The sequence below is a fragment of the Camellia sinensis genome, chromosome 1, assembly GCF_055761805.1.
Source record: "Camellia sinensis isolate YWXY chromosome 1, ASM5576180v1, whole genome shotgun sequence".
NCBI lineage: Eukaryota > Viridiplantae > Streptophyta > Magnoliopsida > Ericales > Theaceae > Camellia > Camellia sinensis.
Window position 1 is genome coordinate 94,159,536 of NC_138961.1, and position 22,333 is coordinate 94,181,868.

A 22,333-nucleotide genomic window follows, 5' to 3' on the forward strand; every position below is an offset into this window, starting at 1 on the left:
GGGTCAAGTCTAAACTGGAACCATTATAGTGAACATTCTTGTTTGGATTTTTTTTTTTTTTTGAGAAAATAATACAAAGTCACTTTTGTGATATAAATTACAACATTGATTGACGTAGTGGAATTCAACCTATTACTTTCAATGAAGTATGAATAAATTGGTTTAGTAATGCTGTAGAATACACTGCTGGAAAAAAGAATTTTAGAGGCGTTTTAAAAACGCCGCTATATGTCTGAAAAACGCCACTAATTCATTTTGTGACGCTTACCACCAAACGCCGACAACGTGGCCGTCGCTATAGGTTTATGGCACTTTAAAAACGTCGTGACATTAGTATAGGCGGCATTAAAATGACGCTAAATATGTAAATGATGTCACACGGGTATTCAACGACGCTTCAAAAACGTCGTAATAGCTTTTTTGTTACTTTAAAATATAACTATAGCGGCGTTTGAAAAACGCCTCAATAGATTCATTTTTTTTTTTTTTAAACTACAAATTCTGTGAGATTAACTTTTAAAAAAATACCTGTTTAAAATAGGAATAATGAATAAAACTTTGTATAGACAAATATTTCTTTAATTACAGTTCCCTCACATCTATAATAGCACTTAATACAACATCCTTCATAAAAAAAAATCCAACAAATTCAATTCCAAAAAACCAAGCAGCCATCTCATGCACAGTTTCACACCATCCAACAACAATCTAATATAGAAGCCAATTAGAATTGTCTTAAAACACAAATTGACTCTCTCACATGTAGAATATAAGTTCCAGAATAGAGCAGCAAAAAAATATAAAAATCCCTAGAATGAACCCCACTAATTCAACAAAAAAATCAGCTCCGACTGTTCCCAAAATAGTAGCAAATGTCCCAGCAGTAGAAAAAGTGAAAAACAACCTGCATTCTTTGCTTGTAGTGGAACAAAGTCGATGCCAATGTCAAAAACAACCTAAGAATGAAAGATAATGTCAAATCCAAGCCATAAGAAGATTCAATGATAACTACATATTGTGAAACAAATAAACTCAAACTCAAAAATGAGCTGGCTAAGTTATAAGTTGTTTAACTTAAAAACTTAACAAATTTCAAAACATGTTCAAGCATATGCATATTTACATAAATCAATCTTAAATGAGCTTTTACAAGTCAAACACAAGTAAATTAATTTTCTTTTACAATACATACATATATTTACTGAGTTGAATACTAAATTGTTTAAATTTACTATGAATACATAACAAAAATTAAAATATACTAAACCTAGGCATCAAGCTCAAAATGTCTTGGTTTGTTTTGCAATCCTAGTGAGGGAGGAGCTGAGCATCTACTTTTTAAAACAATTTAAAATTTTATACTTTATTGCAATACACCCCTATTCCAACCTTAATCCCATCCTGAACTTCTCATCTCCTCCTTACACCTACCCTACACTCTCTTTCTCCCTACCCTATCCTCTGTAACCATTTTAGTACTCAATTGTCGCAATGAAGGATCATCAAGCAGACATAGTGAATAAATTCAAGGCAGACATAGTGAGAGAATAACATAAATTCAATACTCAAACAAATAATTCATTTTGGTGGCCGTTTCCCCCGTTGGAAGAAATAGAGAAATCAAAAAGCCTTACCCAAAAAAGGAGAAATTAAAAAGGGAAAAAGTTGCCATGCCTATTGGTCAGTTTCTAATTATTGATGGCCACTACTGAATGTGTGTGTGTGTGTGTGTGTGTGAGAGAGAGAGAGAGAGAGAGAGAGAGAGAGGGAGAGAAACACTAATAGGACAAAGTCCTGCTCCCAATGGGCCAAAATTCAACCTAACCCTGCTAGAGATAACGACTTCCCAAGAGGATAGTAGTGATGGTGTTTATAGTGGCAGTTGCAACAACTTGATTTATTCTTACAGAGCTATGGAGGTTTGAAAGGAAGAAATTCCCGAGTTTAAAGTTGGCTGATACAAGTTTTAGGATCTTTAAAAATAATAATAATAAAAAGGTTGTAAGGAGAGAATAACAGGTGATAGAAAAAACCTATGAAAATCATGGTCCAGTGAGCAATGTGCAATGTCATCTCCAGCTGAGCATAGAATATAGAAGAACCTCAGAAGAAGCAACAATTCATTAGCCATTCTAGCAAGATAACAGAAAAACAAATTGCATTGATAACACCTTGCATTACAACCAATACCTTAAATATGTATACAAAGAGTCGAGAGAATTCAAGAGGATAGACACAAAATTGAATCAGAATCATCTATTTCCATAATTTGTTATTAATTTCATCAATTTGTTTCTACAACTAGCTTCCTGACATTCTTTAATTTCCTTTCATCTCTTGTTTTCTCATGATGATTTATATCCTCAATAGCTTTCACAAAAAATTTATTTCCATTGATACTATTACTTCGTTTCACTTTCAGACCTTATAAAACCTTCAAACAGGACGAAAACATAACCAAGAATTATGTCCCAAATGATACATTAATTAAAGCCATACCTAAAATAAATTGGAGTACTCTGTCATCAAGGCCCATTTGTTCCAAATTATATGTTATAAACTTGATAGCAGCATTTTAGCACTAGTGCAGCCATAGCCTCTGTCTTTAACAAATTAACTGAAATAAAATGCAAATGCAATCTTCCTTTTCCTATTTCAATTTTATTTCTTTAAAGCTCGAAAGTTTATTTGACCAGTTATCCACACTATTTTGCGCATTACATCCAGATGAAATGCATATTGACAAAACATAATCTTTCTTTCTTACTTTCCTTTCCTTTCTTTTTTTTTATTAAAACCTTTTTTGACACCTATTATAATCGCACATGCAACAACCCTCTTACACAATGTTTCCCACAAATTTTCACATGAAGTGTGCTGCAACCAGTTACTGATAAAGCTCTATGCCAGCCATTTGGGTTGGATGCAAGTTTACCACTAAGATATATCATAAGCTTTCTAAGTTTTAGTTCTAGTATGCACCGATATCCTTTTGATGAAGAAATTATGGTTGGCGATACCTTGGGTAGTAGAAAACATGAAATGTGCTCTTGGTGGATACAACATTGCCCACGGGAGAAAGAACGCTTCGATAAATTTGGTTACTGAGAACTAAATCAGGAAGACCATTTCTTGGTTGAACAGCTCGTCTAAGACCGAACCTCAGCTCTCCACCTTCATCTCTACAAAGACCATTACACATAAATTAAAGAGCTTCATATTACTAGATGAGAGAATCATTTTGGAGCATTTTAATACCAAAACGGAAATGGAACATTTTCGTCCTCTTTTAGCACTCAATTCAATAATGTTTTATTATTTTCCCAATTTGCCAAAAAATTTGAAAATTGTTCTTATGGTTTTAAGAACCTTAAGCATTCCAGAAAAACCTATGTACCTCAACAAAAGAACTGCATCACCTGAAACAAGATTCTTTTGACTCACAAAGATGCTCCATCCTGTAGTGATAAGGTGTCGCCATGGCTGACTTGAAAATTGACATTCAATCTTATGAGTTTCCTCTTCAACGAAACCACACTCCGGCTGCATTTAGATCTTGGTTGAAAATTGGCATTCAAATTACTCCGCAAGTCCAAGATCCAAATACAGCCTCCAGAGGTCCATCAAATTACCTCGATAAATAGGTCAAAATTTCCATTCCACTCCATGAAGGTCCCTGGCAACAAGCTCCTGAGAGAGTCTTCGTTGTTTACAGTCCTACAACTGAGACAAACCATACCACCAAGTGTATCAGAAACTCAACCGCGAGGTCCAAACAAACCTACCTACAAAAATCACACAGCGAAAACCTCATAGAGGTGGGAAACAGTCTTCGGCAGCACGACGAGGAACATAGAAGCCACCATGGGTGCTTGTATCAGAGGCTGTAAATTCATTTAGACAGTATTGGGTTTTGAACTAATAATTCATTTAGACATGGTATCGCCCATATGGGTAGAATTCCAAGAAAATGGTGAGATAAATCAAACAAATCACTTATTTGAAAATTCAGGATCATTCATCTTACAATTATCTCATCAGTACCAGAACCAGAAAATGAATCAAGCATTGAAGAAAGCTAGATAGAACATGATCTGAGCCATTAGAAATGTTGTAATACAAAAAATAAATAAAATGAAATAAGATAAAAATTTAATAGAATCATTCATTCAAGAAATTAAACAAAACCAGAATTCAATACTATGTTTGGTTCCTAAGAAAACAAAAGGAAATAGGAGGTTTACATCTTAAAATTTTAACCGTTTGCCTTTTTTCTTTATATTTTCCAAGAATCAAATTCAACGTGAAAATAACCATATATAAGATTCCAAATGTATTTTACTTTTCATTCCTCTGTTTTTCTCAGCAAACAAACAGAGATGATTGTGCGAACAATGCCAAAAGTGATGGAATCTAAATTACCTGTAAATTGAAATCTGTAAATAACGCTTCAAATTTGTGGCTGATCTAATGAAACCAATACAGAGAGAAACACACAAAGAGGCGGAGAGAGAGAGAATTAATAATTTCAAGATTAACTGTCGTTAGGATGCTAAAAGCCTTCCCATTATTTTATTTAGTCAATATTATTTTAAGCTATCAGTTTGTAGAAAGGATGTGAAATGTTTCTGGAACTCTCGAGTTGACATGTTGATTTGCAATGCCTTGGCCAATAAGACCACAAATAGAGAGAGAGAGAGAGAGTACCGATGAAAGTTTAGAAACAAAGTAGACTATTGCCGTCATTGGAGCTTGAAATGCGAGTAATCGAGGGGTCAGAGTTCAGATTTGAGCTTTTGAAAATCACTGAATCTCTGCAAATGAGGATCAAGTAAGAATGCCTTAAAACATTGATTTCATAGATCTAGAGAGAGAGAGTGGAGCTCGCTACCTTGCCAATGTAGATGGTGCTGGCGATGGAGCTTCGAAATCGCTTCGATGGAGCTTCGATCTGAATCTTCGATGGAGAAGTGTGCGTATAAGGGTTGAGAGAGAGAAAGGGCACAGATTCAAAAATGGAGCTTCGATCTAAATCTTCGATGGAGCTTAGAGAGGGTTGAGAGAGAGATGTGTGCGTATAAGGGTTGAGAGAGAGAACAAACTCAGATTCAAAATAAGGGTTTCAAAAAGAGCACGTGTGGCTCTCGCATTTCAAGGCATTTCTAAACGTCTCCTATTATAAAACGGTGTCGTTTTGTTTAAAAGAATATGCGGCGTTTTATAAACGCCCGTTAAATATTAATAATAGTGACGTTTCAAAAAACGTAGTTAAAAGTCACCGTATCCCTTTTTCCTTATAGTGATAATAACTTTTTTAACATAATCTTGTTCTTTTTTTTATATATACCAAATCAAACCAAACCAAACCAAGCCTTAAATCCCATCAAATGGGGTCGGCTACATGAATCCTTCTTTTCCACGTGGCCCTATCAAAGGCCATTTCACTAGTCAAATTAAGTAGATTTATATCTCTATTTATAACGCTAGTCAACGTTAATCTAGGCCTACCCCGTCCCCTAACACTTCCATCTACCGTTACAGCATCGCATCTCTTCACTACTGCCGCTGTTGGTCTCCGTTAAATATGACCAAACCATCTCAAACGATTCTCTCTCAACTTATCTTCTATCGGTGCTACTCCTACCCATTCCCGAATACACTCATTCCTAATCCTGTCCTGTCTAGTCTTACCACACATCCACCTTAGTATCCTCATCTCAGCCACACTCATCTTATCTACATGTTGTTTCTTGGTTGCCCAACACTCCGTCCCATACAACATAGCTGGTCTAATAGCCGTTCTATAAAACTTACCTTTTAGTCTAGTGGGTATTCGTTTATCGCACAATAACCCAGACGCACTTCTCCACTTACACCATCCCGCCTTAATCCTATGGGCCACATCTGCATCAATCTCTCCTGCTGTTGTGATAATCGACCCTAAATAACGAAAATGTTCACTCTTAGGCAGTTCTTGGTTCTCAATCTTCACTTCTCCTTTGCTTTCATTGTTACTGTTACTAAATTTACACTCCATATACTCTGTCTTAGTTCTGCTTATCCGAAATCCTTTAGATTCAAGAGCTTTTCTCCAAATCTACAACTTTGTGTTAACTCCTTCTCTAGTCTCATCCACTAACACAATATCGTCTACAAAAAGCATACACCATGGCACGTCATCCTGAATATTTATCGTCAACTCGTCCATAACTAAAGCAAAAAGATAAGGACTTGCGGTAGATCCTTGGTGTAACCCTACAGTGATAGGAAATTCATTTGTCTCTCCAGTTGGCAATCTAATAGTGGTCACCACCCCTTTATACATGTCCCTAATCACGTTAATGTAGCCTTTTGTCACCCCTTTCTTCTCTAACACCCACCATATTATATCTCGGGGCACTCTGTCATATGCTTTCTCAAGGTTGATAAACACCATATGAATGTCTCTTTTCTTTTCTTTATACTTTTCTATTACTCTCCTCAAAAGATAGATCACTTCCATTGTTGACCTACTAGGCATAAACCCAAATTGATTCTCTGACACCTCTGTTATGTCTGGCAATCGGCGTTCCATCACCCTCTCCTACACTTTTATTATATGACACATTAGCTTGATTCCTCTATAGTTGTTACAATTCTGGACATCACCTTTATTCTTATAGATTGGCACTAAAATACTCTTCCTCCACTCATTTGGCATGTTCCTAGTCAACAAAATTTTGCTAAACAACCTAGTCAACCAAGCAACTCCTTTTTTACTCAAACACTTCCAAGCTTCAATAAGGATATCATCAGGTCCTAAAGCCTTATTTGATTTCATCTTCTTAAGTGCAATCTCCACTTCAAAGTTCCTAATCCTGTGATAGAACCTATAGTGTTGGTTTATCGTATTACTGGTTATTTCTTCCCCTATTGTCGTACTTCCATGTTCCTTATTTAACAATTTCTCAAAATAATTCTTCCATCTTTCCTTAATCTCGTCATCCTTCACCAATACCTTAGAATCCTCACTCTTGATGCACTTTACTTGATTAAAATATCTTGTTTTCCTCTCCCGTATCTTAGCAAATTTGTATACCCTCTTCTCTCACTCCTTACTATCTAGTCTAGTGTATAGGTCATCATAAACTTTCAACTTAGTCTCTCTCACTACTTTTTTGACCTCCTTATTAGCCAATCTATAGCTCTTAAGATTTTCCTCAGTTCTATTCTTCTGCCACTTTTTAAAGAACTCTTTTTTTTTGCCTTAACTACCGCTTGAATCTCTTCCCTCCACTACCAAGTTTCCCTAGAGCTGGGTCCCGTTCCTTTCGACTCTCCAAGCACTTCCCTTGAGATTCTCCTCATACAATTGGCCATCGAATTCCACATAGTGTTAGCATCACCTTCTAAGTTCCAAGTATCTTCCTTATCCATTCAATTCTTAAATATTTCCAGTTTATCCCCTTTTAGGTCACACTATCTCGTCCTACGACGCCCACCATCCTTCCTAGCTTGGTATTTCCCTCCAAAACATAAATCTAGTACCAAAATCCTATGTTGAGAGACCAGACTCTCTCCAGGAATCACCTTACAATCATTGCATTTTAGGCAGTCCACTTTTTTCACTAAGAAATAATCTATTTGGCTCTTGACTAATCCATTCTTAAAGGTTACCAAATGCTCCTCCCTCTTCTTATACATAGTATTGGCCACCACCAGGTCAGAAGCCAACGCAAAATCTAAGATTCTCTCTCCAGCCTCATTTCTGTCACCAAAACCGTATCCACCATGCACCCATTCATAACCTAGTTTATCTATGCCTACATGGCCATTAAAATCTCCACCTATAACTAGGTTCTCTCCTACGAGTATCTCCTGTAAGATCTCATCCATTTGCTCCAAAAAATCCCTCTTAGTCTGACCATCTAACACTACTTGAGGGGCGTAAGCGCTAATAATGTTCACTATATTCCCTCAAATAACTAGCTTAACTAGCATAATCCTACCTCCTTTCCTAGTGACCGCCACTACACTTTCCACAAGATCCTTGGCAATTATGATTCATACCCCATTCTTGCATCTATCCTTACCACTATAATAAAGTTTAAAACCAGTATCCTCAATTTTCCTAACTTTCTCTCCCGTCCTCTTAGTTTCTTGTATGCAAGCTATACTAACTCTCCTCCTAATCATAACATCTACCAATTCCATCATCCTACCAGTTAAGGTTCCTATGTTCCAAGTGGCTATCCTAAACCTATAGTCTTGGACTAGCTTCTTTACCCGCGCTCGTCCAGAAAAACGCGGAAACCTTTGCCCATTTTTCACCGCACCCAAGCATCGATGCAGCACCCCTTACTCATTTTTCGAAACACCCGGAGGCAGGCGCAACGCGTCACTTGAGGGGAACGACCTAGCATTTAAACGATTCAAAGTAGGATTCATTTCATAAGGGATCCGAGCGGCTTTTTTACGTGTTGGCTGTCGGCTACCTAACACACAACCCTCCTCCTTAACCCGGGCTTGGGACCGGCGGAGTTGTTAACAACCCCGGCGGAGTTTTTTTTTTTATATATACATATAAATATAAAAATTAGTACAATTTTTTATTTTTTTTTGACTCAGAATTTTTTAGTCTAAAATTTTTCAAAATTTTGAATGTACAAAAGTAAAAAAAAAAATCCAAAAAATAAAAAATAAAGAGCTAAAAATTCACTTTTTATTTTTAGTTTAGCTTCATTTAGACTAAAAACACATAGAAATAAAAATTATAATTTGATGGAAAGTAAAAGATGAAAAAATATGGTAGAAAGTTAATTTTGTTTTTTTATTTTATTGTTAGTTGCATTTTAGACTAAAAAATTGAAAGATTTTGATAGAAACTAAAAAATAACTTCAGACAGGGAAAAAAAAGAAAAAAAAAAAAGCAATTAATAATTCACTTCTAAACAATTATTTCATCATTTTTTTAAAAATATTTACTTACCAACAAAAAGATATTCAAGGTGGGTTGACATGGAATCACTTAGTTTTATTTATACATAATTTAATCATAAAATTGGACACTAATACTTTCACATGGATAGGACATAATACAATTATTGAATCCCATCCCATGTGAAATTAATATCTGATTATATAATTGAATTTTGTGCACTTAAAACTATTATTTTGTTTAAGATCATGTTTCAAGATGAATTTTGTTTAAATTTAATTGCAAAAAATAATGAAATTTACTATGCTACATGGAAAATTACATAAAAAAACAATATGTTTGGGTGAAATATTGCGGTAGTACATAACAACCCACTTTTATAGCTTTGGATGAAACAACACAGGAATTAATATAGTTTGATTTTTTTCAAAGGTCATGGATATACAAACAGGTTTGGCATAAAAATGCTTTCTTTATTGTATGTTTGTGGGCTAAAACACACTGTGGCACACGACAATGTTGTTGGGCTAAATTCAAAGAGTTACCACAAATTGGGGAGAGATGGGGGTTTGATCCAAAAATTGACAATGGTTTCCCTTCATTTGGGCTGGTGTCTGGTCCACATGTTTGGGCTTCAAATATAGTTAGTGTAAGGGTAAATTACCTACAAGTCTTTTTAAAAAGTGTATATTCTATTTAATTTCAAAATTTTTTAAATAGACCCAAAAAGCCTATACCCATTTATCTTCTCATCTTTCTTTACTTCCTGGTTCTTCTCTGTATCTCTCTTTACCTGATATCGGCAACGACCACACCTTCCTCTTCTTTTTTTTTTCTTTCTCTTTCTAATCTATAGTCACCGGTGATCGATAAAAACCATTGATTGGGGTTTATGGGCAACCATCGAGTATCAACTCCTTATTTCATGCTCACCGACGGTGAAAGAGATAAGTTTCCGAAGAAGGAGATGAGTAGATCTACTCAAATTTGATGTATCTGAGTAGATCTACGCTAGATCTGAATCAAAAAATAATTGTCGAAATACAAACATCTCTCTATATTTGCCTCTTTCCTCCGATCTCTCAGTTTTAATACTTTTTTTGTACTATACACTTTTATTTTTCTATTGTCATGGAGAAAATTTTCAAGTTCTGAAAAAGTTGTTTTCGAGTTTTAATTGCAGATGGTGAAAACTATAAAATTTTACAATTTTAGTTTTTTTGGTGCTGAATAAAATCGTTCTTTAGAATTGTAAAATTTTGCAATATCATAACATGTTTTTTAGTTTCATTAATAAGGATACTTAATAGAATCATACTTTGAAACTGCAACATTTTACAGTTTCAAAGTTTGTTTTTCAGTTTGATCAATATTAGAAATTATTTGCTTAAACCTTACAAAAATTGAAAATATCATAATTTTTTTTTGTTTTATTGTTGTTGTTTGTTGTTCTTAGGTTTTTTTTTCTTCTTTCAGTTTATCAATAGTTAGCACATTTTGCTATGTTTTTTCACTTTAATTTCTTAGTTTATTCTTCTTCTTTTTTCGAAAATATTCTAGACATTTCGGTGAATCTCTGGCGATATTCTTGATGTCCAGCGAATATTCTAGATATTTCAACAACTTCCAGTGATGTTTAGAACATTCCAGTGATACTCCGGTATATTTTCGATGATATTCCAGCGATTTCTCGGTGATGTTAAATATTCCAGCAAGTCTCCGATAACCGTCTAATGAAAGTCCAACAGTGGTGAGCTGTAGGAGTGTCTTTAAATATTTTTTTTTTTCAAAAAAATAAGATTTTTTTGGTAACAATTAAAAGTATATAGGATTAATTGGTACAAGTATTTTGTTTTGAAATTAAATAAATTTTAAATTTTGTGTATAGGACTTATAGTAAGTTTCCCATTAGAATTTAGAAGGGTGAGTGAGATAAGGGTTTATAGTCCAATTTCTTTTTGGTTAGGGAACTTCTAGTTGATTAAAGAAGTGAAATTGAGACTAGATTAAGTAGGGGTTTGGGTAATCCTAAAAAAGATAATTTTAAATTGTCAAGAAAATTAAAAAGTTATTAACTTGTTTGCTATTAATTAAAAAAAAAACAAATGTCGCATCAATTTTTTCACTAAAAAAAATAACAATTTTCAAATACATAATCTAAAAAAGTCAAAAAAAAAAAAAAAACAACAATGAAAAAGCCATTTATTCAAATTTCAATGTTGTAGGTTCCAATTGAAATACAATCTAGTAGCTCTATTTACATAGGACTAAATCGTAGAGAAAGGAACATATAGGGGTATGAAACTGGCCCACAACCTACCTGAAGCCCACTCGCGGCCCGAAAGGACCTAGTCCGCCCAGGCTTGAGCTTGTGACCCTGGGCGTGTTTTCAGGGCCCAACCCAATTGGCTTGACTTGGAGTTCAGCCCACCCACCCTCCCAAGGCCCATTCCAAGGCTACAAGCCCAGTCCACTTGGCTCGTTCGAGGCCTGCTATCGTTTCTAAGTTATTTTTGTGGAAAAAAACTAAAATTTGGTGGAAAAATATAAAATATAAAAAATAAAAAATAAAAAATAAATGGTTAGACTCGACACAAGCTCGACCCTAGTCCTTGGCTTAGTGGCTTGCCCAATTTTTGGCTAGAGCTCGCTAGGCTCGATGGTGCCAGGCTGGGTCATTTTTACACCCCTAGGCATATATTATTTATATAGAAGTGAGTAATGTGTGGTCAATTTTTTTTAAAATTTTTTTAATTTTATATTTGATGTGTTGTTATTGTATTGGTGAATTAGATTCCACCTTCCATATATTATATTATGAATGACAAATAAAATGCCATGTAAGATGGTAAATAAATCTAATAATGTGGATGTAGCTCAAGTGGTTATGGAGAGGACACTTAAATTTTAGAGTGAGGTTTTAGATCGAGTTTATGGAAAGACATTAATTTGCGTTGTAATCTAATTATTAAATGCTATCTTTGCCCTCTCTCGCCCCCTCTTGCCCCTTCAAAAAAAAAAAAAAAAAAGAGTACTGTTAGAGACCCATATATTACCTACAAATTCACACACAATAATGTGACGTAGGAGTTGGACCCACTATCACTAAGTGTGTAAGAACTCAAAAGTTAACACATCCTGTTATATCATTGTGGATAGAATTGTGAGTATTTTTTAAGAGTCTCTAACATTTAAAAAAAAAATGGTAAACAAATTATTCAAAAAAATTTTAAAATTTTAAAAAGATTTTTAAAAAAAATTAAATATCTAAAAAATAAATAAAAAATATTCAAAAATATTTTAAAAAATAAAATCAAGTAGTTAAAATAAAGAAATAAAAATATTTAAAATAAAAATTATCTATTTAAAAAAATACAGTGCACGAATGTAGCAAATACAACACACATTAAAAAAAAATTAATTAAAATAAAAAATATTTACCTTCAAAAAATAAAATTAAGAAAAATTTAAAAAATTTAAAAAAAAATAAACTCAAAAAATTTCAAAATACAACTCAAAACTCAAAATACAACTTAAAACTCTTTTCAAAACTCATAACCGAACAAATTTTTTCTTTTCAAAACTCATTTCAAAAACTCATAATTCAAAACTTAAGTCATGATTCAAGCCTCATTTCTGAACAGGCTATATTTTAGTGATTTTTTAATTTTTTACAAAAAAATATCCAAAAAAATAAAGAGCGATAGGATAACTTATAATAATTTTTTTAACTTTTAACTAAAACTCAAAAACTAAATTAAAGGAAACTTGTCTACCCAATTTTATTTTATATTTTATAGTTAAATTTTAATCCCATCAACTCATAGAACCCAAGCTCATGATGCAGTTCAATCTCTGTCCCAATGCAATATAGCATATAAGAGTTTTAGAAATCAATTTTTTTAGTCTGAAAATTTTGTTACAAAAGATATTTATGGATCAATTTCTATCGTGGTGAAGATAGTCGCTAACAGGTCATCCCGAAAAGTAAAAAATAAAGTTTTTAGTGACAAAATTTTGAAAGTTTCACTAATAAATAGACTTTTAGGGACAAGATTATTTAGCCTCAAAATGGTTTATTTTTTGAAACAAAAAATTTGGTCCCAAAAGGATAATAATTCATCACTAATATTCAATTTTCGTTGCTAAAAAAGTAATAACAATTTTTTTGGCAACAAAAATATTTAATTCCTAAAAAATAATTTTACTCTTAAATTTTAGCCTCTAAAAACTTAATTTTTTTTTATAATGACGTCACCCCATAAGTTAGAATGGTAGTATTACAATGGGTAGAATATAGGATTAGACGTTTCTTAAATACAAATTGGGTAAATTACACTAACACCCCTTTGAGATTTGATCCAATTATATTTCATTTCCTAACGTTTTAAAAATTACATTTTCATTCCTATGGTTAATAGTCTCATTTCACAAATTCCCTACTTATATAAAAGACAACAACTTCTAATAGAAAATTACATTGAAAAACAGTAAAGTAAAGGAAAGAAAAAAGAAGAATAAAACGAAACAAGAAAAGAAATAGTGCATGAGTTCAATGTATTCATTCTGTCTAAATAATTCAAATGACATGAGGATTAGTGTAATTTTTCAAATGTCATAGGGTAATATGTATTAAACTCAAACTTCAGGTGGTGTAAGTGTAATTTACCCGTATAAATTTAAGCAAATTTTAGGGATTTGTAAGGTTTACTACGACGCTCATTTTAATGATCTAAAAAGTTTGTTTTGTAGGGTTCTCTATATATATTATTCATGAAAAAATTTAGATCAATTCAATAATCATACATATTCATTTTATTGTATTTTCTGATAAATAAATATAAAAAAAAAAAAAGACAATCTATTTTTGAAACATATTTGTTGTCTATTTTTTGGGAGAAAAACATAATAAAATAAAAAGATTACAAATATCATATTAAACTATTTTTATTTTTATTTTTTATGAATGATATGTATAAAGAACCTTACAAAATGAATGATTCAAATTATTGAAAATGTCCCAAAAACACCTCAAATTATCTCAAGTTCAAATTAAGCCCAATTTAAAAAAATATATATATACACATTCCTAAATTGGGCCGTGCAATAGGATTTGAATCAAATATGGGCCGGTAATGGATCATCCAGATATTTGCAATGGATCTTGGCTTTGCTTGTTTTAGCTCAAAAAACAATTCTGCTAGCTACCATTTCTATCATTAATCAATAATGATAATTCTTAATATAATTTGTACTCTCCTTGCCTTTTTGTAGTCAATTTATAGCTTTAGATATCATTGTGGTGGGTGGTATTCCATGAATCCAAACAGGATTACGGCTATGTGGCCGAGCTAGGATGGAGTTATCGAAACAATCGAGCTAGAATTCGTTGGGAATGAGCAAGACTGTGAGATAATTCGAAAATCCGAAATAAATCTTTGGCTTAGATCAAGCAATTTCAACGGCCAGACCAAGTTAATGAGCGGTTCAACAAATATGGACCTAACCCACTTCTACAAATTCGTAAACATGGGACATCATCCTACACAAAGTAGAACAAATATGAGGAGTGGTTGAGAATTCTTAACCATGGTCATATGCTGCCTTTATAAGCACATCATCTCAACCTAGCAAAGGTATAAATCAATTTACACTCTAACACTCAATTTTTGTATTTATTTTCATTCTAACTTAGATATGGGGGAGTCTTTTGCGGTTGACCACCTATCGAAGTTCTTTTTTTTTAGTGTTTTCAAACAATATTCTTTCGAGTTCACAATAGTCTGACGCTATTGTTCAGTGTGCATTATAAAAAATTAAAATTTTAGATACCAAAATTTATGGACAAAATTATTTTTTAGGGACTAAATATTTTTGTTGCAAAATGTGTCGTTGTTATATTTTTAACAACGAAAATTAGATATTAGTGATGAATTATTATTTTTTTGAAACCAAATTTTTTGTCTCAAAAAATAAATCATTTTGAGACCAAATTATTTTGTCCCTAAAAGTCTATTTATTAGTGACATTTTTATAATTTTGTTGCTAAAAGCTTTGTTTTTGATTTTTCGGGACGACCTTTTAGAAATTGTCTTCATGACGATAGAAATTTGTCCCTAAATGCCTTTTGCAACAAAATTTTCACTTTTAGAAATCAAAACATGTTTGGTTTGGATTTGTAAAGTGATTTTGCAAAAAAAATTCTAAAAAATTTGTTTGGTTTATAAATTTTCCAAAACAATTTTCAAAATTACTCTTTCTCTCTTAGCTATCAATCGATCATTTTTTCTCTCTCCTCTCTCCTTCTCAATCACTTTTTCTCTTATACACATCTACTCAGTTATAACAAAATATCAAATCATTCCAAATTTCTAAATTCCAAAACTACTTTCAAAATACACAACCAAGCAAACCAAAAAAATTTCTAAATTCTCTCTCCCAAAATAATTTTTAAAAACTACTCTCTCAAAACCAAGCCAAACATACAGTCTCTAAAACTCTTATATGTTGTAGTGGTGGTACGTTTTTTCCCACACAATAATCATTTTTTAATTATCCAAAAAACCATCTAAATTATTTGTGTTATGTCATGTGTGGGCCAACCAACAACCCCAAATTTGGTTTTGAGGTTTTTGGTATCACCTTCTACCTTACCATAGTAGTTGTAAATTAAAAAATCATTTCAATAATGAGTTTAAAGTCATCTCTCTCTGTCCCTCTCTTATTTTACTTAATAGCTTTGTATTACGTCATGAAGGCAAACCCTCATAACAAACGTTAACTGAAATTGAGGAGTCCTCAACAATCTATACTGTCTCTTTATATATACAATTATGCTACAAATTCAGAACTTTTATGTATAAATTTAATCAGAACCATACCAACTAATGGTTTAGATTCATTTTATATATGGACTGACAACACACAAATTAAATCTCAACTACACATTTCTTGTCTGTGTAGAATTCTGAAATTGAACTTCTGAATTAACAGATTTAATAGTTATATATAACACCATAATACTAATTAACAAATCAACAAGTTTATGCAAATTATATATACATAGACATGTTTAGAGGGCATGAATAATTACGTTAAGAGGTCAAACAATTAAACTCTGACAGTTACAATGTAACCCATGCAACATATAATATATTATAAATATGAGAGGAAAAGTTGACAGCTTACATAACTAGGTTGGTTCGGTGTTGAGTTTTATTATTTGGGGTTCGGTAGGCTACAAATTGACAACAAACATAGATATTAGACATGTATATACAGATATCATATATATAAAGATCTCCCTGATATATTATAGAATTATATATATAATAAATAAATAAATAAAAGAAAATGAAAAGGAGTGCTAGTGTATATATATTTATTGTTATAGGTGATGGATGCTGTTTAGCTACCCTTTTTTTAAAAAAGTAAGTATGGTTTGGTTATGAATACTTGAATAGAAATTTAGAATTGGTCATATGCAGGTTTGCGTTGGTTTGTATGCGTTGAAAAGTAGTAATGGGGTCAAGTCATGCTGTTGATCTTTTTGGGGGCGTAGGTAGGCTACCCTCAAGTCAATGCACACAACATATTTATTCTTAATTTACCATAAAGTCGTGTCATCTCTAATACGGCAACTACTTTTAACTCCTTTGGGCTAGTTTGTGTTGAAAGAGATTATTAGGTCAAGTTTGACTAAATTAAAAAAATGTATTTATTTTATTTTTTTATTTTTTTTAGGTTACATCAATTAATATTTTCTATTTATTTTTTCTACACATAATACAAAAAAAGTCAAAAAATATACTTATTTAGTCTTTCCAAACTTCGCCTTAATATGATGGATTTGAATGGGAAAATTATTTATAGAGTGATATTAGGTAAAAAAAATATAAAATAAATTGTATTTATGGGGGGGGGGGGGGGGGGGGGGCAGCCGTTTTGAAGGCGTTAAGCAAAAGTTTGGGGCATTCATGAGAAATGGGGTCTAAGGCCATTGCCTTAATAGCCTTAGGATATGGTCGTCCTTGATTTGTGTACTAGCGTAGTGATATTAATTGGAGGAAATTAAATTTATAAAATTATGTAAATATTTTTATTATATAATTTGTGACTTGATTATTTTTTTTAGTTTTAGTAATAAGGAAAATAAAATTATATTATTTTCTAGTTTTAGTAACAAAGAAAATAAAATTAATTTGTGTTTTAATTTATTTTCTGGTTTTGGTAACTAGAAAATTATTTTGTGTTTGTTCTGATTTTTGTAATCAGATAGTTTTGTGATGTTTTATTTTCTAGTTTCAGTAACAAGAAAAATAAAATGATTTTGTGTTATAATTTATTTTCTGGTTTAAGTAACTAGAAAATTAATTTGTGGTTTGGTTTTCTGATTTTTGTAATCAGATATTATTTCGGTATTTTATTTTACTAGTTTTAGTAACAAGGAAAATAAAATTATTTTGTATTGTAATTTATTTTTTAGTTTTAGTAACTAGAAAATTAATTTTGTTAATCAATCATGTAACTTTGTGACTTGGTCACAATCTGTTAATTTTGTAAGTAACTTATGGTTTCGTTTGATTGACCACTTATTTTTGAACCCTTTGTGAAAAAGGTGTTAATTATTTTGACTTTTTCATAGTTCATCGTGAGTATACATGGAAGAATTTGTTTCTAGAGTAAAATATTAGTTTTACAAACTAATTTTATTTTTATTACAATGTGGATTCATAGTCTTGAATTGTTTCTGCACTTGAGTCGGAAAATATATATATATATATATATATATTCACAAGAACATTTTAATGCATATTTAATTTGTTTATTTATGTACAAATCAAACTTATTAAATGAAGGTATGTTTTGTCATTTTGAAGTTTAAAGTTTAAATGCGTTGGATTTTATTTATGAGTTGAGAATCCTTTTATTTCATGATGCAAGTGATGAGATCGTGCATGATTAATTTATTTTGTTAATTCATTATTTTTAGTTGATGCGTTTGATATGCATGTATGATATTAACTCAAGTTATTTCTTAACAATAATTTCAAGTGATTTGGAATGATAAATTGTTATGTCAACTTTGGACATAAGCAGGTTAATTTGAAATTTTCTAATCAATTTTGAATGGGTGTTTAAACACTAGAGAAATGTAAACATGAAGATGTATGTAATTATATCGGTCCTTTTAATTGGGAAGTAATTTAAGAAATCTTTTATGTTGATTATTGAATTATGTGACATGAGATGTCATTAATACTTATTTTACTTGCGTAGTAGAATTTGTTAAACCATGAACCATTTTATTAATATGGGGGTGTATCTCTTGCATTAATTGAGATAATTTAATTTTCTTCTGTCACAAATATTTTTTTTTATTTGTTATTGAGTTGCAAGAATGTATACAATCAAATGGGTTTTTGAATTGTTTGATTCTTAGGCAAAATTTTTTTTATGAGGATATGATTTTGTCAAAACATTAATTCTGACTTGAGTAGTCATAATTATTTTGGTTTTTTCTTGAATTTGTTTTAAAATTCATTGATTTATATTAGAAGTGATAGGGGTGGTGAATATGATGCACCATTAGATGTATTTTGTGCACAACATGACATTATTCACCACACTACAGCACCCATGTTACTAAGTTCAGGCTTACCACAGAACTTGTGGGGGGAAGCAATTTTTGTCTGCTAATTATGTTCTTAATAGAATACCCCACAAGCAAACCAACAACACTCCTTATGAATTGTGGAAAGGTCGACCGCCTTCCTACCAATACTTAAAAGTGTGGGAGTGTTTGGCAAAAGTTAAAGTTCATGTTCCTAAAAAGACTAAGATTGGACCAAAAACAGTAGACTGTGTGTTTATTGGTTATGCTCAGAATAGTAGTGCATATCGGTTTCTGACTTATAAATCAGAAATACCTGATATAAATGTGAACACTATTATAGAGTCAAGGAATGCTGTGTTTTTTGAACATGTCTTTCCTTACAAGAAAGGACAGGAATTAAGTTCACAGAAAAGAACTTATGATTGTACACAAAGTCAAGAGACTAATAACAATCAAACACAAGAGACTAGTAATAGTCTCGACCAACAGGATTTAACTAATGATGAACCAAGACGAAGTAAGAGAGCGAGGACATCAAAATCCTTTGGTCCAGATTTTTTGACATACTTGTTAGAAAATGAACCTCAAAGCTTTAAGGCAGCAATGACAGGTGCTGAAGCACCTTTGTGGAAAGAGGCTGTTAATAATGAAATTGAATCCATTATGCAAAATCATACTTGGGAATTGGTGGATCGTCCACGAGGTTCTAAACCTCTTGGATATAAATGGATATTCAAGAGAAAAATGAAAGCAGATGGTTCAATTGACAAGTATAAAGCAAGACTTGTTGTTAAAGGTTACAGACAAAAGGAAGGTCTGGACTATTTTGACACATATTCCCTTGTGACAAGAATAACATCCATTCGCATGCTTATTTCTATAGCAGCGTTGTTTAATTTAGAAATACATCAAATGGATGTTAAGACAACTTTCTTAAACGGTGATCTAAATGAAGAGATCTATATAGAATAACCCGAAGGGTTTGTAGTATCAGGACAAGAAAAAAAAGTTTGTCGACTTGTAAAATCCATTTATGGATTAAAACAAGCACCTAAGCAATGGCATGAAAAATTTGATCATGCAATGCTTACTAATGGGTTTAAGATAAACGAATGTGACAAATGCTTCTATGTTAAAAACACTGACCAAGGATATGTCATAGTTTGTCTTTATGTGGATGACATGCTTATCATTGGAAGCAGTCAAAACATGATCAAATCAACTAAGCAAATGCTCAACAAAAGATTTGATATGAAAGATATGGGGGTCGCAGATGTTATATTAGGAATGAAAATTACTAAAACATCTGACGGATATGTATTATCTCAATCTCATTATATTGAGAAAATTCTTGATAAATTTATCAAGGATAATTTGAATTTAGCTAGAACACCTGTAGATATCAGTCTTTATTTATCGAAAAATAAAGGTGATGCAGTGTCTCAGTTAAAATACTCCCAAATCATTGGAAGCCTACTGTACCTAATGAATATTACTCATCCTGATATAGCTTATGCTATCAGTAAATTGAGTAGGTACACTAGTAACCCCGGAGAAGACCATTAGAAAGCGATCATTTGGGTTCTTAGATATCTAAGATTCACCCGTGACCATGGTTTGAACTTTACTCGATATCCAACAGTACTTGAAGGTTATTGTAATGCAAATTGGATATCGGATACTAAAGATTCAAAATCCACAAGTGGATATGTCTTTACTCTAGAAGGCGCTGCTGTTTCTTGGAAATCCACGAAACAAACATGCATCGCACGATTCACAATGGAATCCGAGTTCATTGCTTTGGACAAAGCAGGAGAAGAAGCAGAATGACTTCATCACTTCTTAGAAGACATACCAATGTGGCCAAAACCTGTGCTAGCTATTTGCATTCATTGTGATAGTCAATCTATAATAGGCAGGGCACAGAATCATATGTATAACGGTAAGTCATGACATATTCGTCGTCGACATAATACCGTAAGGCAATTGTTGTCAAACGGAATAATCTCAATAGATTATATAAAATCTAAAGAGAATATTGCCGTTAACAAAAGGTTTGACAAAAGAGCTAGTGTATAGTTCATCGAAGGGGATGGGATTAAAGCCTATTACATAAGAGTCGTCATAATGGTAACCCTACTTATATGACTGGAGATCCCAAGAACTAAGTTCAAAGGGACAACTAAGTTATGTATGGCTCACCAGAAATCACCAAGGGATTAAAAATTCCTTACCCATTCCTATGGTGAGAGTAATATCTGCAATATATGTTGTATGCAGGGGTATAAGGATAAGCTTTGCTTTTAAAGATTACTTATATCTTGATTAAGGTATAAAATCAAGACGAGTATAAGGAGATACTCACAATAAGAATCACCTATATGAGTGTTGAACTGGGGCCGGTTCTATGAGAATGAAAAATGCTACATTCTCTAGAAATACTCATGAAAACCAGGTGCGTTCAATGCCAAAATGAACACAAAAGTGAGAACCACGATGTGTTAGAAGATATTTTGTGTGAAATCTATTGTCTTGGCTTACACAAACGGCTGAACAATTCAAGGCATCGCGTCCATTGGTTAGCCAGTAAGTCCGATAGGTTATCACTAGGGAAGGTTCAAGGCCGAAAACCACCTATCCTGATGAAAGATATTTTCGACTTATACTCTTTCATTAAAGTCTGCATATTGTTGCATTTCCGTTGTCATCAAATTCCATTCATGTGGGGGATTGTTGGAAATGGTAGAAAAATTCTGTGTAAAACCAGAATTTTTTCTCAAGTTTGGTCTATTTTTTAGGTGGGCCCCAAGCGTCGATTTACTCGGGTCAAAGTGGTAACGCGTTCTATGCTGCGTTGTGATTCACGTGGTATATTTGGTTGCTCAAAACCATTACCGAGTGAATAGGAAATTGAAGCCAAAGTGTGCTCCATGGAAATGGAGTTTTGGTGGAAATTCCTTAAGGTTGTAAATTGGCTTGCCCCACATTGATTTGGTGGGAAGTTTTGAAAGGGTTTATAAGGCTTGGGTGAGATACTTGGGGTGTGCCCCAAGGGGTACCCAAGTGTTTTAGAGGGAGAGGTTATGGGCACAATGGGCTAGACCCATTGGACCTAAAAATCACCACACACGCGCGCGCCGCCGCCGCCGTCCGTCCGGTCGGGCGGGCTGGGCTGGGCTTGGGCTTGGGCGCGGGTGCGTGGTGTGTGGTTGGGTTTGTTCAGCCCAATACTAATCTTTTTGGGCCAAAAACATTTGAATTTAATTTTATTTTTGATAAAATAAAATCCAGAATTCAAATTAAACTGATTTGGATTTTCTATACATCCAAACAGGGCCCTTAAACAGAAATAAACTAGTTTGGAATTAATGCACACCCAAACAGGGTCCTTCCCGTTTTTTGCTATCTGTTTGAATTATCAACAGATTCAAATCTGTTTGAATTCAAAACCAACAGGTATCATACCTGTTCAATTTAAAAGCAAGAGCCACCTTTACATCTATAAATAGGACCACCCTCATTTGATGTTTTTCATTCAGAAATTTCGTATTTCACCTCTGCTTATTCTATTCTTCATTTTGTTGCATTTTATTTCTGAAAGAAAGAGTGTAAACACTTAGTGTGTTCGTAAGGCAAACAATTTGCAGTGCTGCTATTGTTTGTGGTAGATCATTTCATCTTGGGAGATAGACGTCCAAATTCTGAAAGCACCATGGAGAGGACGAATCTGTCTTAAGAACACAGTGTCAAACACTGGACTTGATCAGAAACTAATTCGAAGAAATTAAATCAAGTAAGTT

At 32.8% G+C, this 22,333-nt stretch overlaps 1 protein-coding gene across 4 annotated transcripts; it reads right to left on the reverse strand.

Moving 5' to 3' along the window:
- Positions 1-571: 571 nt before the first annotated feature.
- Positions 572-4,670, reverse strand: LOC114282507 (auxin response factor 4). Of its 4 annotated transcripts, none has more exons than XM_028225188.2 (4): positions 4,423-4,670; positions 3,398-3,723; positions 3,021-3,182; positions 572-956 (listed from the first exon to the last, which is right to left on the reverse strand). In XM_028225188.2, exons 2-4 carry the CDS (start codon positions 3,547-3,549, stop codon positions 842-844), a joined length of 429 nt encoding a protein of 142 aa, XP_028080989.2. In that variant the 5' UTR covers positions 3,550-3,723; positions 4,423-4,670; the 3' UTR covers positions 572-841. The 4 variants fall into 4 exon arrangements, 3 of the variants coding, with proteins under 3 accessions (XP_028080989.2, XP_082737136.1, XP_082737140.1); XM_082881010.1 differs by having other exon boundaries at positions 3,398-3,884; XR_014336796.1 differs by having other exon boundaries at positions 2,034-3,182; positions 3,398-4,670.
- Positions 4,671-22,333: the final 17,663 nt, after the last annotated feature.